Source organism: Oryx dammah, unplaced genomic scaffold (assembly GCF_014754425.2).
Source record: "Oryx dammah isolate SB20612 unplaced genomic scaffold, SCBI_Odam_1.1 HiC_scaffold_26, whole genome shotgun sequence".
In the NCBI taxonomy this organism is placed as follows: Eukaryota; Metazoa; Chordata; class Mammalia; order Artiodactyla; family Bovidae; genus Oryx; species Oryx dammah.
Window position 1 is genome coordinate 10,245,056 of NW_024070210.1, and position 18,822 is coordinate 10,263,877.

General features: G+C 45.2%; 1 protein-coding gene across 1 annotated transcript in view; it reads left to right on the plus strand.

Annotated features, from left to right (window-relative positions):
* STON2 (stonin 2) overlaps positions 1 to 18,822 on the plus strand; it is a 178,027-nt gene that overhangs the window by 35,367 nt on the left and 123,838 nt on the right. The window contains exons 2-3 of the mRNA XM_040225983.1: positions 6,756 to 7,035; positions 10,727 to 11,011. Coding sequence (XP_040081917.1) covers positions 6,948 to 7,035; positions 10,727 to 11,011 — 373 coding nt within the window. The 5' untranslated portion in view covers positions 6,756 to 6,947. The remainder of the gene's footprint in view (positions 1 to 6,755; positions 7,036 to 10,726; positions 11,012 to 18,822) is intronic.

The following is an 18,822-nucleotide window of genomic DNA, read 5'->3' on the forward strand; positions in this document are numbered from 1 at the left end:
AGGTGAAATTCATTTTTAACAGCATATTTTTAAATCTGGTATATTCTAAAATATTACCTCTTTAACATGTAATCAGTATAAAAATTATTAAATAGATATTTTTTACATTTTTTGTTTTTTGAAATCTGGTGTGTATGTTATATCTGAAGAATGGCTCCATTTGGTGTAAGCACATTTTAATAGTTACCCGTGTCTGGTGGCTACTATATTGGAATCGAATAGCCTAGTTTTAGGTCAAAGAGAAAGGAGAATGGACAAGTTGCTCTGTATCCAGTCTGTCTTAGACATAGTGTTTAACCTTTCCAATATATTTACCAGTTCAGAAGGCCTGAAGAGGCCACCTACTATGTGGTAAGATAAGTTCATCTGTTCACTCACTCATCTATTTACCCAATAAACGTTTACTAAACACTAGACCCTCGTCTACAAGTTGGAGAACATCACAAGAATAAAATCCAGTCCCTTTCCTCACAGGCTAATTGACATGATAGCCCCATTAGCCAACCAGTTCATTAGCATTTGGTAAATGAGTGTAGGTAAGATACTGTCAGCATGCAGAGGACATGGGTGATGAGGAACCAGTGGGATTCATGGGAGTTGGGAAAGGGTACCCTACATCAGAGTTCTTCAAAGGGGGAAAGGACTCTCTGGCTGTGGGGAGCTCCTGAGGACTTAATTTTAAGCATAGCTCTGGCGTGGGCATTTTCAGGTTTTAGGCAGATCACACTGGCATAGTAGGTTGGACCACAGGTTTAGCAGGGATGATGCTAAGGGCAGGGAGATAGATAAAGTGAAAGTTGCTCAGTCATGCCTGACTCTGCAACCCCATGGACTACACAGTCCATGGAATTCTCCAGGCCAGAATACTGGAGTGGGCAGCCTTTCCCTTCTCCAGGGGATCTTCCCAACCCAGGGATCGAACCCAGGTCTCCTGCACTGCAGGCAGATTCTTTACCAGCTGAGCCACCAGGGAAGGGAGATAGATAAGAGACTGGTAATTGTCTGAATGAGAGACTGAGGGGCTGAACCACAGCAATGGCTGTGGAAACAGAAAGGGTCGTTTTAAGAGTTCAAACTCTGAAATTCAGGACTGTCATTGTTCCAGCCCCTCCTTTTCTAGTGCACTCAACACAGTGCCACCCTCTTCAGATGAACAGAGCCTGACTCACGGTGACCTGGACATGCCATTTCTACCCATTGTTCCCCGAATGCCTTTGCCCCTCTGCTTGTTTGGCTAGATCCCTCCCTTCTCATTTAAGATGTAGCTCGTGACCACCTACCACTCAAGCCCTGGATGGTCTCTTAACAACCTAACTCTCTGCCCGGGTGCTGTCATTGTTTTGTGGCTAACTTGTCACAATGGGTTAAAGAGCCTGTAGACACATGTGAGTTGCTCAGTCGTGTCTGACTCTGTGACCCCATGGACTGTAGCCCTCCAGGCTCCTCTGTCCATGGGATTCTCCAGGCAAGAATACTGGAGTGGGTGGTCATTCCCTTCTCCCGGGGATCTTCCTGACCCAAGGATCGAACCTGGGTCTCCCACACTGCAGGCAGATTCTTTGCCCTCTGAGCCACCAGGAAGTTTATTGTTGTTTTAACGTCACTGTCATTAGTGACAATCTCCTGTAAGCTACTGGGGTCTACCGATGCTTTTTCACTCTCCCGTGGACTGTCAGGCCCTGGAGTGGGGTCCCGCACAGTCCCCTGTACATGTTCCCGAGGATGCTGACCCCTGGCTTGGTGGGACACACTGGGGTCCGGGTGCAGCTGGTAGCATCCATCACCAGACTCCTGCTCAGTGCAGGCTTGTCCATCTCCCTTAAGCACATTTCTTGAGTCACTCTCTACTCGTAAGCTTCCCATGGCCCCCTGAAATCTTCTCGGCTTTAAGATCCACCAGCCCTTTCTCCCCACATTTCCCCGGTTGTCATCAGGCTGACCTCTTCACTGGCCCAGAAACAAGTCCCATGAAGGTCTGATTCTTAATTGTCACTTAGGCTGACCCTTGTTCCACGGGTGTCCTTACTTTTTCCTTCTGGTGGTTCAGAGCCAAGTGAAAAAAGTGCAAGTGTTAGTTGCTCAGTCATCTCTGACTCTTTGTGACCCCATGGACTGTAGCCCACCAGGCTCCTCTGTCCATGGAAATTTCCAGGCAAGAGGACTGCAGTGGGTAGCCATGCCTCTAGTCTCCAGGGGATCTTCCTGACCCAGGGATTGAATTCTGGTCTCCTGAATTGCAGATGGATTCTTTACCACCTGAGCCACCAGGGAAACCTGGATATCTTTCAGCCAAGGATATCTTTCAAAGCCAAAGTCCTGCTCAATCCCTGATGGTTCTAGCCCTTGCAGATCTCTCTGCGACCACACTTTTGCAGCATTTCCGGTGTGTCCTCCAGCAGGCAGTCACTCCCAGATTTGTTCGCTGTTCTGAGCATCTTCACCTCTACAGCTAGATTGCGAGCTGCCTGATCTCTCAGTATCTCAAAGGGTCCCTAATACATTTCTGGACACCTAGAGCTCATGAATGCATAGTAAGAGGTTGCCATAAGGCACGTCTGTTTCTCAGGCCCTCATCTGATCCGGCAACTGCATTCTCCACACCCGCATTTGAGTGTTGTTAGGGAAGCCGAGGAAGAAGCTTCACTCTGCAATGGCAGCCCAGAAACTTCAGCGAGGTTTTGAGTGGCTCTTGGTCAACCCTGTTGCTGATCATGAGTCACCGCTCATTTGTGGTAAGTCTAAGCCTCACTTCATGATTCATGTTCTAAAAATGGGGTGAGGTTTTTGCAGAGAAGCCAGTTCCGGTCTGAACGTGGCCTCACGGTGATCAGGTTCCTCTGTGGGCTCCCAGCTCTCCTGAAGGTCAGGCATCTCAGGGTTCCTTAGATGTGGCTGGTTCGTGGCAGACACCTAGAGTCTATTTCACAGGGTTAGGTTAGGGTGTTCCTGGTAATCAGTGCTGTCCCGTAGGCTTTCTTGAGACTTCTCATCATCTGTAACCAGCTGAAGTCTGGATCTGGGATGAACTAGAAAGGGGAGGTAAATATTGGGGGCTCCTCTTTTGTTCATACTTCTGAGTAGGTGTCCTGGTTTCTCAGCCAGAATGTGCTAGCATCTAGGAAAAGGGTGTGGAGTGCTTGACTCCACTTAACATCTGAGAGAAGTGCTCTAAGAAGGAGTTGAAAAGGGAAATCACTAAAATCTGAATGGGTCAGTGATGGAAATGGGGTGGTTCATGAAATTTGCTTTCTGATCTCAAAACTTCCATTAGTAAGCAGTGGACCACTGTGCGAGCCGTTTACCTACAGCAGTGATGGCCATAGCTGGCATTTTTAAAGGGTTTGGGTTACAGCCTGGCGCACACAGTAAGCCTTCTGGAAACTCAGCTGCTATGATCATCACCCTTGTTACAGAGCATTTTTTAGCACCAGTGCTACGCGCTTGATGTCTAGTATCTTACTTCATCCTTACAATATTGGTGTGTTTTGTTTTTCTTGCTGCACCGGGGTGAGCTGAGGCTTACAGACTATACGTGACTCAAATCCAGATGGTGGGACTCCCCAGCCTATCTCAGTCTCTGTCGTTGCTCTGCCTGACTTCCCTGGGCCTCAGGTTTGGTTGTTTTATTTTGTTTTATTTGTCTGTTTGGTTTTTTATCTGTGGAAGTTGAAACCTGGACTGCTGGTCTTTAAAATCTCTGAGTTCTAAAATTTCTAGCTGTTTTGTCCATTATCTTCACCCTTTTCCCTCTCTTCCTCTGTGTCCCCTCACCCACTCACTTTCACCCATGAATTTCGCGGGATGCATCATCACGGGATGGGCGGGATACTTCCCCCGTTGAGCTGTGAGGCTGCATGTGTCAGCATGTGGACTTGTGCTGCGGCTTTGTGGCAGTCGTTGTTGGAGCTCGTTTACATGCTGCTGTTGTTGGAGAGAGGGAGTCTCACTCTTCAGTTTTACTGTCTTAACTTGGCCTGAAGCCATTACCACACTGCGTGATGCTGGCATTTGACAGGCTGGAGACAGGCTTATGGAGGAAGCCCACCAGACTCAGCTCTTTGGGTCTGTGAGCTCTGCATGGTTATCTGGTGAGATCTGGTGGGAGCAGTCATTCTCCAGGCTCTTTGCACATGTCTGGTCCCATGATTTGTAAGGATCTTAGGAGAGGAGCTTGAAGGAGAACTTTCAGTTCTCTGCACAGCTTGGATTCCCTTGCAGATGTCCAGTGAGGAGTTTCACCAATCATTTCATTATAGTTCCACTGGAACTGATGTCTGTAAAGTGCTTCAGTTGGGGGATAGTCTGTATGTATATTCTGCAGTATTTTTCTCTGTGGCTGTGACCCAAAGATCAGAGTGCTTTGGCATCAGAAGACCTGGGTTCAAGTGTTGCCTCCATCACTTCCTAGCATGGTGCATCTGACATACCCGCTTGTGATGACCTCTACCTGATTCATTTTTGGTGGCCTCTTACTGTGGAATAGGAAGAATCTCTTTGTCACTATCCTAGGATATGTGAATTCTTCCACTTAGAAACCTGGAGGACACATCTTAGGAATCTTAGGGTACCATACAAAAGCCTCAAAACAACAGAAGCTTTGGATAAGTCACTTAACTTCCCTCAGCCCAGATTTCTTCATCTGTGAAAGAATTATGGTAATAACCTGTCTTACCCAACTACAGTATCTATTGAATCAAAGAATGGTATGAAAATAGGTTTCTGAAAATTATAGATTCTATAAGAAACATTATTTAATTTTAGGAAGTATCATGCAGCAAAATTAATTGTTGTAATTACCAAAAAATGCAAAAGCTATTTAATTTTTCTGTTCTGGTTATCCTCAGCATAGAATATTTACTGCAGGTAATAACTTGTAGTAAAATTTCAACATTTTCTTTCTATCGTGCACCACCTAGGAGGCTATGAGTTAAATTGTTCTAGACTAAAATGGATATTGAGTATCCAGTTAATAAGAACTGATACTGTTCAAGGTGGATAGTAGCTCTTATGTGGAAACATTAATTTTGTATTAACTCTGGGGATTAATTACATTAATTTTGCATTTTCAGATTTTACTAATTCATTGCAAGATCAAGAGTTAGAGTCCCCTCTTGCACTATTAGTGGGAATGTAAATTAATACAGCCACTATGCAAAACAGCGTGGAGATTCCTTAAAAAATAGGAATAAAACCACCATATGACCCGGCAATCCCATTACTGGGCATATACCCTGAGAAAACCAAAATTCAAAAAGACACGTGTACTCCAGTGTTCATTGCAGCACTACTTGCAATAGCCTGTACATGAAAGCAACCTAGATGTCCATCGACAGATGAATGGATAAAGAAGTTGGAGTACACATATGCCATGAAATATTACTCAGCCATAAAAAGAAACGAATTTGAGTCAGTCTAGTGAGGTGGATAAACCTAGAGCCTGTGATACAGAGTGAAGTAAGTCAAAAAGAGAAAAACAAATATCATGTTAATGCTTATATATAGAGTCTACAAAAAATGGTACAGATGAACTTATTTGCAGGGCAGGAACAGAGGCACAAACAAGAGAACAGGGCGGAGGAGAGGGTGGGATGAATTGGGGGAGTAGCGTGGAAATATATACATTACTGTGTGTAAGGTGGATAGCTGGTGGGAAGTTGCCTATATAACACGGAGCTGAACATACAGTGCTCTGTGACAGCCTAGAGGGGTGGAATGGGGGTGGTGGGAGGGAGACTCATGGAGACACTCATGTACTTATTCACATTGTTGTATGGCAGAAACCAACACAACGTTGTAAAGCAATTATGCTCCAATTAAAAAAAAAGTCCCAGTTGTAAAAAAAAAAAAAAAAGCATTAATAGTACAAACAATATTAGAAGTCTATTAAGTATCCTTCCATGGAACATAATTGCACCGTGAGTACAGGCTACCCTTTTACGTGCTAATTCAAATCGACCTAGAATGCAAATGTGTTTTTTTTTTAACTCACATTTTCCACTAAAGCAAATATGCCCTACCCCCTTACTCCAAATGAACAAAATAAATCCATTTCTGTTTTTCTTGACTGGTAAATTGTGCTCGGAGATACCATCTGGAGATGGTTGTGTTTCTGCCAAAGGTTTAAATCAGGCTTGCAAAGAGCTACCTGCCTAAGGCAAGAAACCACGCTGATTTAATAGGAAAGAACGTGCTTTTATTTTGCCATCTGGTAAAGGAAAGTGAAAGCTCTTTGAAAAATGTTGATATTAGTTTTACAATGATGGTATTATAGATAAAAATTATTTCCAAAATACAGTAATTGGGAACATTTGAGAATCTGTTTGCTAAAATGTGTGTGATTATTTGTAAATCTGTCCTGATGCTGGGAAAGATTGAGGGCAGAAAGAGGATGAGATGGTCGGACGGCATCACCGATGCAATGAACAAGAATCTGGGCAAACTCTGGGAGACGGTGAGGGACAGCGAGGCCTGGCGTGCTGCAGTCCGTGGGGTCGCAAAGAGCTGGATACGACTGGGCAACTGAACAACAACGGCAACAACATTTGTTAATCTGATATGAAGGTACACGCAGAGATCTCCATGCTCATGGAAGATATTTCTACATGAGAAGTGAGGGCAAGACAGGGACAGAGAAAGGGAAATAGATTGGAAATGACCCGGGTCTCCTGGTGAACACTGTGGCAAGCCCAGATCTGTGTGGACTAGTTATAATGTGATGGTTATCCCATTTTAATTTTTATTATTTTTTTAAACAGATTTCTGCTTGGCAGATTAGCCAAAAGCAAGAGAGGCTACTCTGTCCGCATTCTGTGTGCTGCTCTCCACGAGACCCCACGACAGACCCCAGGCCCACGTCCACTGCGCTTCCAGACCCCCACCCAGCCCCAGACATCGCTCTGGGGTCTGCCTGAGGCCTGCAGTGTGAAGATGCCCAGCACCTTCCTAGCATGACGACCCTGGACCATGTGATCGCCACCCACCAGTCCGAGTGGGTCTCCTTCAATGAGGAGCCACTCTTTCCCGTCCCTTCTGAGGGTAAGGAGAGCTTTCATTGCCTACGTGAAGAAATTAACGAAGGACCACACCTGTGTGTTGTGGCTTCTATTGGAGCGTTGTTTCCAGGGAATCTTTTGTTTAACGTTTTATTTATTTGTTTTTTGGCTGTGCTAGGTCTTGGTTGCTTTGTACCGGCTTTTTCTAGGCGCCCCGAGCTGGGGCCACTCTCTCGATCTGTCTGCAGCGTGCAGGTTTAGCACTGTGGCGTCCTCTCTTGCTGCGGAGCACGGGCCCTAGGCGCGAGTGACTTCCATAACTGTGCACGGAGGCTGGTTAGCTGTGCTGTGCAGGCTCTCAAGAGCTGGCTCAGTAGTGCTGGCACATGAGCTTAGTTGCTCCATGGCATGTGAAGTCTTCCCGGACTGGGGATCAAACCCATGTCCTCTGCATTGACAGGCAGATTCTTATCCATTGTGCCACCAGGAAGTCCTCAGTGGGATATTGATAAGGAAAAAGTCAGTTTATCACTTTCCTCAGATGCAGATTTTTTTTCACTTAGAGGCTCAAAGGAAGCATCTTAGGAATCTCAGAGCCCCCAAACAAAGACCTGGAAAACCCAGAAGTATTAGCTGCTTTCTTCCAATGAACATAAACTTCATATTTACCAAGTCCATGGAATATAGAGTCCATGGAATTCTCCAGGCCAGAGGACTGGAGTGGGTAGCCTTTCCCTTCTCCAGGGTACTGTCCCAACCCAGGGATCGAACCCAGGTCTCCTGCATTGCTTGCTGATTCTTTACCAGCTGAGCCACAAGGGAAACCCAAGAATACTGGAGGGGGTAGCCTATCCCTTCTCCAGGGGATCTTCGTGATCCAGGAATCCAACAGGGGTCTTCTGCATTACAGGCTGATTCTTTACCAACCGAGCTGTCAGGGAAGCCCTGAATATAGACTTCCTATTTACCAGGTACTTTACACTCAGTCTATTGGTTATTGCTCTCAACAGCCACTCAGATTGTCTCAGTCTTCAAAGGATAGTTGTCAAAAAGAGTGACTGGCACTCAAAGCAGATCCCTTGGGCTAAAATCCTGGCTCCATCATGGATATGGATAATTGGGCGGATGATTTGTTTACCTCTCTGGGTGGTAGTTCATCTGAGCAATATGGATAATCACAGTGCCGACCTCAGGGTGGCAGTGAGGATTAAGTGATTAATATATAAAAAACCACTTACAACAGTGACGGGCATATGCGGAGAACTCAGTCATTGTCACCCGTGATCATGGTGAAGGTGGCCAGGTTGGCTTCTGTGGAACTGTGCTCGAGGATGAAGGTCAAGGTAGGATGCAGGAGCTTTTAACAGAGCCTTGTCAGCTGGTTCTGTTCCACTGCTACTGCCACCTGAATCACCCCAGCTTCATTTACAGCACCTGGAAAGCAGGGTTTGCAGGTGTGCTGTCCAGCTTGCTAGCCATGTGACTATGGAGTCCTTAAAACATGGCTAGTCTGAACTGAGATTCACTATAAACTGGGCTTCCTCAGTGGCTCAGATGGTAAAGAATCCGTCTGCAATGCAGGAGATCGGGATTTGATCTCTGGGTCAGGAAGAGCCTCTGGAGAAGGAAATGACAGCCCCTCCAGTATTCTTGCCTGAGAAATCCCATGGACAGAGGAGCTTGGTGGGCTACAGCCCATGGGGTCAAAAGAGTTGGACATGACTGAGCGACTAACACTTTCACTTCAAGAAATGTGAAATACCCACACTAAATTTCAAGGACCTAGTTAAATGTTTCATTAACAATTTTTTATCACTTAAATGTTGGAATTATACATTTTCAACAAACTGAGTTGAAATACATTATTTAAAATAGTTTCGCTTGTTTCTTTTTCATTTTTGAAATGTGGCTACTGGAAAATTTAAAAATTTAGGAATAGATGGGAAAACAGTGGAAACAATGGCTGACATTATTTTTCTGGGCTCCAAAATCACTACAGATGGTGATTACAGCCATGAAATTAAAAGACGCTTGCTCCTGGGAAGGAAAGTTATGACCAACCTAGATAGCATATTCAAAAACAGAGACATTACTTTGCCAACAAAGGTCCGTCTAGTCAAGGCTATGGTTTTCCCAGTAGTCATGTATGGATGTGAGATTTGGACTATAAAGAAAGCTGAGCACTGAAGAATTGATGCTTTTGAACTGGTGTTGAAGGAGACTCTTGTGAGTCCCTTGGACTGCAAGGAGATCCAACCACTCTATTCTAAAGGAGATCAGCCCTGGGTGTTCATTGGAGGGACTGATGTTTGGCCACCTGATGCGAAGAGCTGATTCATTTGAAAAGACCCTGATGCTGGGAAAGATTGAGGGCAGGAGGAGAAGGGGATGACAGAGGATGAGATGGTTGGATGGCCTCACCAACTCAATGGACATGGGTTTGGGTGGACTCCGGGAGTTGGTGATGGACAGGGAGGCCTGGCGTGTTGCAGTTCATGGGGTTGCAAAGAGTCAGACACAACTGAGCGACTGAACTGAACTGAACTGGAAAATTTAAAATTATGTATGTGGCCTGACTTTTATTTCTTTGGGATAACTCTCGTCTATAGGCTTTGATTACATTCGAGTGGACCAGTTTGTTTGGCTAGTGATGGGAGAAAGCAGTTTCATATCAGTACATTTATTTTTCAAAAGCTTTCATACAGTAAAATTGATCACTTTTGGTCTACAGTTGATGAATTTTAACACCTGTATAGATTTGCGTAATCACCACCACAATTGGGGTCAATTCTATCATTTAAAAACAAATGTTTGAAGGCTGTTAACTGTTCTAGGACCAATAAAGTGAAACAAAGCGAGAGGAAGGGTCTGTGTCATATTGAACTAGTCATTAGTGCAGAGTTTGCATGTGGTGGCCCACAGATGTATGTCCTCTGGGCTGTACACTAGTCCAGACTAGTCACCTGTTGAGCCACACTCTCCACCAACCCCTATTGCCTTTTGCTTTTCAACGTGACCTAGTTCTATTTCTTGCTTTGTCTTCGTGACAATTTTTTGTGTGTGACGCCACCACCACCGCCCCCCGCAAACACTGAAGTAGATGGTAGGATAAGAATAGTGAACCAGACCAGACTCCCACTCTTAGCCTGCATGGAGACTGCTGTGGACAACCTTTGTTGCTGTTCAGTCACTAAGTCACGTCTGACTCTTTGCCATCCCGTGGACTACAGCATGCCAGGCTTCCCTGTCCTTCACTATCTCCCAGTGTTGGCTCAAACTCATCTCCATAGAGTCGGTGATGCCATCCAACCATCTATCCTCCATCATCCCCTTCTCCTTCTGCCTTCAATCTTTCCCAGCATGAGGGTCTTTTCCAGTGAGTCAGTTCTTCGCATCAGGTGGCCAAAGTATTGAAGCTTCAGCTTCAACATCAGTCCTTCCAATGAATATTCAGGATTGATTTCCTTTAGGATTGACTAGTCTGTCTCCTTGCAGTCCAAGGGACTCTCAAGAGTCTTCTCCAGCACCACATCCTAGGGTATAGTTTTCATACATTTTTAGGAAAACACTTCTTTAGCATAGAAGCAGGTGGGCATGACTGTCTCTTTGCTCTCACACCCTGTCATGGTGAGTCCTTTGATCACCTGTTGCGTTTTCTTTTTTTCGTCCAAGAGACAGCCCTGAAGAGTGACCTTCCACCTGTGAGGTGATGGCAGTTTTTGTATCTGTTTCAGGGGGCCCCAAAGAGCACCTCCCAGGAGCGTTCTGTTCCTCAGACCAGTCTGAGAGCTCCTCCGGGGAGCACCATGCCTTGGATGGAGGCTCTCAGGACCTTTCCCACTCAGAGCATGATGACTCTTCTGAAAAGCTGGGCCTCATCTCTGAAGCAGCCTCCCCTCCCGGGAGCCCCGAGCAGCGCCCACCTGACCTGGTCTCGGCCATCAGCAGCTGGGTTCAGTTTGAAGATGATGCACCCTGGGCCAGCTCATCACCACCTCCTAAAGAAGCAGGGGGGACAGGTAGGCCAGGTGAGGGGCTGGGGAGGGTTGGGATGGAGGTCTGTGTTTCCCAGGGATGCTTTCCCAAGAGAGGTCTGCGGGGCTGCCAGGATTCTGTTGTGCCTGCTCCAGGGCCTTGAGCCTGGCTGCCTGGGAGACAGCAGGCGGAGGTCTCCTTGGGCTTAACTCTGCACCATGTGGAAGGATCTATGTGTTTTGGGCCATTTCTAGCCTTTTACCTTTGTTTCTGGCTGTTCACCTCTCCCTGGAAGGATGCATATGAATTTATACATTACAGATTGGAATTGTATTTACTCAGCACCTAACTTGTAAGCTCCCTCTGAGTAAAACGAATGTCTCTAAAGGTTTGGACTGCTAACCATCTCTATCAGAGTCACCAGTTACATGTGGATGTTCTTGTATCCCAGACCTTAAGAATCCAAATCTTCAGGAGTGGGGACTGTCGGGAATGGTCAAGTCTCTGACTCTGTGGCATTTAAGCAGCCAGAAGCTGCACTGGGAAGCTGGGTTAAGCCAGGGGACTGGTTAGTTCCCACCCTGGTGAGCTGGCTACTTATTTTCTTGGGCACTGAAGCTTGCCAGCAGGGATGTGGGATAACCTTCGGGACTGTCTTAGCTTTCTATTTGCTGCTGTAACGAATTACCACAAACTTAGTGGCTTAACCAACACAACTTATTTACTTACTATGTCTGAAATTATTTATAACAAGATTTGCAGCAGCATATACTTATTTTTATACATTCTTTTTTTTAAAAAAAATATTGTCTCCCATTCTGCTTTATCACAGGATATTGAATATAGATCCCCGTGCTGTACAGTGGGACCTTGTTTTTATCCATCCTAAATTTAACAGTTTGCATCTGCTAATCCCAAACTCCCAGACTTTCCCCTCTCCCTCTCCCCTCCCCCTTAGCAACCACAAGTCTGTTCTGTGTGTCTGTGAGTCTGTTTCTGTTTTGTAGGTAGGTTGATTTGTGCCACATTTTAGATTCCACATAGAGGTGATAGCCTATGGTGTTCATCTTTCTCTGTGACTTGTTTCACTTAGTGTGATAATCTCTAGTTGCATCCATGTTGCTGCAAATGGCATGGTTTCATCCTTTTTTACAGTTGAGTAGTATTCCACTGCATATATGTACCATATTAAAAAAAAAAAAAAACATATTGGAGCACAGCTGCTTTACACTGCTGTGTCTGTTTCAGCCATACATATACATATACATATATCCCCTCTTGTTTTGAATTTCCTTCCCGTTTAGGTCACCACAGATCGCCAAGCATGGGTGCAGCAAAGTGCTCTGGAAGCTCCGAGCGTGGGCTTCCCTGGGGGTGCAGATGGTGAGGGATCCACCTGCCATGCAGGAGGCCTGGGTTCGATCCCTGGGTGGGAAGACCCACTGTAGGAGGGACTGGTGACCCACTCCAGGATTCTTGCCTGGAGAATCCCATGGACAGAGGAGCCTGGTGGGCTACAGTCCATGGGGTCGCAAAGAGTCAGACACGACTGAGCGACTAAGCACAGAGCACCGAGTGGAGTTCCCGTTAATTATCTGTTTTATACATAGGAGCCCACACGGCTTGATTATCTTGTAATTCTATAGCTCAGAAGTCTGACGTGGATGTCACCAAGCTGCAGTCAAGCTGCTGATCTGCTTCCTCTTAGCAGGCGCTAGGGAAGCCTCTGCTCACCTGCCCTTTCCAGCTTCAGGAGGCTGCCCATGTTTCTGGCACATGGCCTCTCAGTCTCCGAACGCAACAGTGTTGCTTCTGTCTGTGCTTTTCTTTGGTCGTCAGGTCATCCCCTGGCTGACTTCTGCCTTCCTCTCCTGTTTCTAAGGGCCCTTGTGATGATGTTGGGCCCACGAGGATAATCCAGGATAATTTCCCCATTTCCAGGTTTTTTAACCTAATCACTTCTGCAAAGTCTCTTGCAATGTAAGAGGACATTGTCACAGGTTCTGAGGATTAGGACGTAGACATGTTTGTAGGGGAGCAAACATTTTGTCTACCACAGAAACCTAGAAAAAGGGATGTTTTTCTCTTGGTGGATTAAATGTTTTGCTAGTTTGGATTTCTTTAAAACAATCCCTTTTTCACATGGGTTTTCCCATCACCATAAAACCCGACATTGTGAGCCATGCGGCAGAGCGGTTCTCCTGGGTTTCCTTACCCTACTGCTCTCTACCTGGGGCCCTTTCCCAATAAAATCTCTTGCTTTGTCAGCACGTGTGTCTCCTTGGACAATTCATTTCTGAGTGTTGGACAAGAGCCCAGTTTCGGGCCCTGGAAGGGGTCTGCCTTCCTGCAACAAATGGCGACTCTAGCAGGGACTCTTCTTCGCTGAGACTGACATCCTGACCACTTGGGGTACTCAGGGGCCAGCTTGCCTGCCAATGGACCAGACCCAGCGGCCGCAACTGGGACCCTTTTGTGCCTGGTCTCCTCCTGACATGGACAACTGGCCAGAGTGCCCCGACTGGTAAGGAACAGGAGACTTTATTGACCTCTCTCCCCTTCACTCTCTCTTTCCTCTCCTTAACCCTTCCTATCCCTCCCTGTTTTTCTAGTCCCCTGGTTCTGGACACAGGAATCTGGTCAAAGGGCCCTCAGCCTGAGCTGAGGATTGGAGACTGATTACCTCCTCTTGGCAGACAACTTGAATTCTGGTTCTGGTCTGGTCTGATTTCTGGTAGGGCCGAGTTCCAGTCCTCCCTTCTGTGGAGGCCCAGGGAAAAGTCCCATAAAGCCTGGGCATCTGTAGGTGGCAGGAGACGTCTGTAAGGCCACCCCTTTCGACCCCCCGTCTCCTGCCTCCTCCCCCTTCTTCTTTCAACCTGGCTTCCTTTCCTCCCTTGAAATCTTTGATGTTAGTACTTGGATTCTTGCATTTGATGGCTTCCCTGGTGGTGCATTGGTTAAAGCGTCTGCCTGCAATGTGGGAGACCTGGATTCGATCCCTGGGTCGGGAAGATCCCCTGGAGGAGGAAATGGCAACCCACTCCAGTATTCTTGCCTGGAGAATCCCATGGATGGAGGAGCTTGGTGGGCTACAGTCCACGGGTCACAAAGAGTCAGACATGACTGAGCGACTTCACTTGCGACTTCACTTTCACTTTCAACATCATTAAACACAATTTTAAGCAAATATCAAGCATGGTTCTATCATATAACATTTTCATTTCTATAAAACGATTTGCACATTGGTATAATTTTTAGTATTTAAGCATTGTTTTTCTCAGTGAATTGTTGATGAAAAACCCCTGACGCTCAAAGCAGTGTGGATGAAATGACAGGTCCAGACAGGCTTCCCAATCTGGCTGGAGGGAGGATTTAACCTTTACAGAACACCTAACACTAATAAGACAATGGGCTGAGCATTTGTGCCAGTGGCGGAAAGTTACTGAACAAAGGGCAATGAATTGGGACAGAAATTTTTTTTTTTTTTCCTGATGTGGACCATTTTAAACATCTTTGTTGAGTTTGTTACAGTATTGCTTCTGTTTTACATTTGCGTTTTTGAGCCATGAGGCCTGTGGGATCTTAGTCCCCCAACCAGGGATTAGACTCAAACCCCCTGTGTTGGAAGGTGAAGTCCCAGCCACTGGCCTGCCAGGGAAGTCCCAGTAGGTTTGTTTTTAATGTTACATTTACTAAATATTTACTCTTTTGGGCACTGTGCTCCGTGATTTTCTGCATCATCTCATGAGCTCTTTACAAGAGTCATAGGAGGAAGGTATTTAATAGTATATTTGTAATACCCATGAGGAAACTGGGATAGATAGTGGTTTGGGAATATGCCAACAGTTATATACTGGGAAGTGGCAAGAGAGAGATTTCCCACCAGGCAGACTGGCCCCAGGACCTTTGAACAGCCTAGGGGTGCTCTGTGTGGTATATTTGCCTCGATCTTCCTGCTACTGAGATAGTTTCCTTTGCTGCCTCATTCTCAGCAGACAACTGAGGCAAGAAGCGAAGGGCAGGGTGGGGGTTCCTCTGCTCAGTTGCCCTAAAAGGGCCCTGCCGGCTTGATCACTGATTATTTTTAAAGCATTCAGATTCTTTCACATTTTGTCCATACCTTGAGCTTTAAAGATTTCCTGATTGCTCAGAACTGGTTATACGACAGATGGATCAATTTGCTTTGACTCTTCACGGCTTGTTTCTGCCAAGCTAACTTTGGAGTTAGTCATAATTATGTTGCCCCCATCTGACTGAGGATCTTAGCTCGTTATTGATAATGGTTTTGACCTTTAATGGTTTTAACTTTTAAATCATTAAAACCTTATCCTTTAAGGCAGCAGTTTTCAAAATGTGATCTGTAGATCTCTGGGTTTTCCTAAGATCCTGTCAAGGGATGTGTAGGACCAGAAGTATTTTCATAAGAATTCTAAGATGCTTTTTGCCTTTTTTATTATATTGGCATTTGTATTAATAGTATAAAAGTAATGGCAAATAAACTTATGGCAACTGTGTACATATAGTAAAAAATAAAGTTAATTTCATTAATATCCTTGGCAAAATGGTAAAGATTAATTTTATTCAACCTGGATTCTTAAGTACATCTTTTTACTATTCTCTGTGATAAATTGGGAAATATATATAAAACATTTGTGCTCTGTATCAAGATATAATGGTTGTCTTAAGAAAAATAGCTATCTTGAAAAAATTAGGCTTGAAAAATATTGTAATTAAAAAAATAAATTTAAAAGCCAAAATTATTTGAAAAAGTAAAAAAACAATGCAAAAATATCCTTAATGAACAAAATATCAGCATTTTAAAGACTAAAGACAAAACCCAACTAAAACCTGCATGACTGCCATACTTCACCCTAATCCTAGCTCTTTTTCCAGTAAAATTCTTTGTACAGAAATAGATAGCTAGCCTATAGGCTGCAGTTGGCTGAATCTGTATTTTTCAAATGTTGCATTTAAAATGTTATTTAATTACTGAATTATTTAAGTTCTCTTTTAAATTTTGTACCCACAGTGAGTGCCTCCTTTGCCTTACCCTTATGCCAGCCTTGCGTTGTACTAAGGACAGGGGATTTATTGATGTTACTAGAGAACAAATCAAGAAATGACAACTTAGAAATGTGTTGAAAGCATAATTTTGGCCTGAGAACATTGGCTCAGACATTCATTACTAATTCCATCTGTTTCCACGGATGAACATTTAACTGAGCTCTCTGGAGGTGGGCCTCTCCTCTGCAGAAAGAGTCTATCAGCTGGTTTCCCAGCAGATGTGAGGCTGGACGTGTAGAGTCAGGCCCGCCTCAGCCCGTGTTTCTAACTCAGGGACCCAAGTACCCTGGAGGACTGTGCAGAGCCGCGGGGCAGCAAAGAAAATGGTGATAAATCCAAGGACCCTTGTATAGACGTACCACATCGTCTTCATCCATTCCTCTGTTGGTGGGCATTTAGGTGGATTCCGTGGCCTGGCTATATTGCACAAAGTGCTGCTGTGAACGTTAATCAGCCACGAAAAGGAATGACATTGGGTCATTTGCAGAGACGTGGACGGACCTAGAGTCTGTCATGCAGAGTGAAGTGAGTCAGAAAGAGCAAAGCAAATGTATAATATTGCTTATATGTGGAATCTAGAAACATGATACAGATGAACTTATTTGCAAAGCAGAACTAGAGATGTAGAGAACATGTTTACGGATACCAAAGAGGGGGAAGGGGAGGTGGAATGGATTGGAAGATTGGGATTGACATATACATATACTACTATGTATAAAACAGATAACTAATGAGAGCCTATTGTATAGCACGGGAAACTCTGCTTAGTGCTCTGTGATGACCTCGATGGGAAGGAAATCTATAAAAGAGGGGATATGTGTATACACTGGAAATGTATGAGGGCTTCCCTCATAGCTCAGTCGGTAAAGAATCTGCCTGCTTGCAATGCAGGAGACCTGGGTTTGATTCCTGGGTCGGGAAGATCCCCTGGAGAATGAAATGGCAACCCACTCCAGGATTCTTACCTAGGAAATCCCATGGACAGAGGAGCCTTGCGGGCTATAGTCCATGAGGTCACAAGAGTTGGACACAACCACCATCACCACCATACCTGAAAAGACCCTGATGCTGGGAAAGATTGAAGTGGGAAGAGAAGGGGACGACAGAGGATGAGATGGTTGGATGGCATCACGGACTCAATGGACATGAGTTTGACTAGGCTCTGGGAGTTGGTGATGGATAGGGAGGCCTGGTGTGCTGCAGTCCATGGGGTCACAAAGAATTGGACACGGCTGAGCAACTGAACTGAACTGATATATATATATATGGATGGATGATTCACTTTGCTGTACAGCAGAAGCTAACACAACATTGTGAAGCAAGTATATTCCAATAAAAAGTAAAAAAAATCCAGGAGCCCTCTCTTGACTCTCTTGCCCATCAAGGAACCTACCAAGTAAAGGATTGCTGGGTACATCCCTATTACCCCAACTAGCCTCACCGACTAGACCAGCTCCTTCATGGGTCTCCTCACATAAGCTGTATTTTATAGTAAGGAACAGTGAGGGGTTGGTAGAGCTCAGGTCAGGGGACTTGCAAGAGAAGTGAGGCTTCAGCCCACTCAACACAGATAATGCAGACATCTCCCTGGCTTCCATCCTGGAGGCTGTTGAGCAGCTCCGGTTTTAATTTGAATCCAAAAGGTTCTGATACTTGTGCTATCTCAGCGATATCACACACATTAACTGCAGGCATTATACGACAGTGGTACCGTGTTTTACAGCAAGTATCTTCACCGTGATAGAAATAGACTGAGACTTCTTGGAGTCGCTGCTGCTGGCTCTGTTCTTTGGGTAATACTGAGTTTTCCTGGTGTGATAGCCTGAAGAGTGGGCCCTAAAGACGTCAGGTCCTAGGCCCTGGAAACTGTGAACCTTGTCTTATTTGTAGAAGGGATTTTTGCTCATTGATTAAGCTAAAGATTTTGAGATAAGGAAATCATGCTGGATTTATCTGGGTGGGTCTGCAGTATAATCATACATAAATAAGAGGGACTTGGGGGAGATGTTGCTCACATAGAGAAGGCAGTGTGAAGGCAGAACAGAAAGAGATTTGAAGATGCTGGCCCTGAGAACTGGAGTGAGGAGGCCACAGCCAAGGAATGCCAGCGGCCACCAGACGCGGGAAGACACAAGGGACAGATTCTCTCCTCGAGCCTCTGGAGGAAGCCTTGCCCTGTTGACATCTTAACTTTGGCCCAGTGATTCTGAGTTCAGTCTCTGAACTTCTGGAACTATGAGAGAACAACTTTCTGCTGTTTGAACACACCAGGTTTTTGGTAGAGCAGTCATGGTTACTTTAAATATCAAGTTTCTAAAATATTTCCCCCCCTTTCTTTCTCTCCCTCCACTTTTCTTTTTTTTTTTTTAAGTTAAAAAAAAAAAAAAGAATCTCTTGTTTAACTTTCTTGCTTTTTCTTTTATTTATTGGAATATAATTGCTTTACAGGGTTGTATTTGTGCTGTACAACATTGTGAATCAGCCATGTTGTTGTTCAGTCGCCCAGTCGTGTCTGACTGTTTGCAACCCCGTGGACTGCAGCAGGCCAGGCTCCTCTCTCCTCCTCTCCATTATCTCCAGATAGGTGGTCCTATCTAACTGTCTCATCCTCTGCCCTCCTTTCTCTTCCTGCCTTCGATCTTTCCCAGCACCAGGGTCTTTTCTAAGGAGTTGGCTCTTCGCATGAGGTGGCCAAAATATTGGATCTTCAGCTGCAGGAACAGTCCTTCCAATGAACACCCAGGACTGATCTCCTTTAGGATGGACTGGTTGGATCTCCTTGCAATCC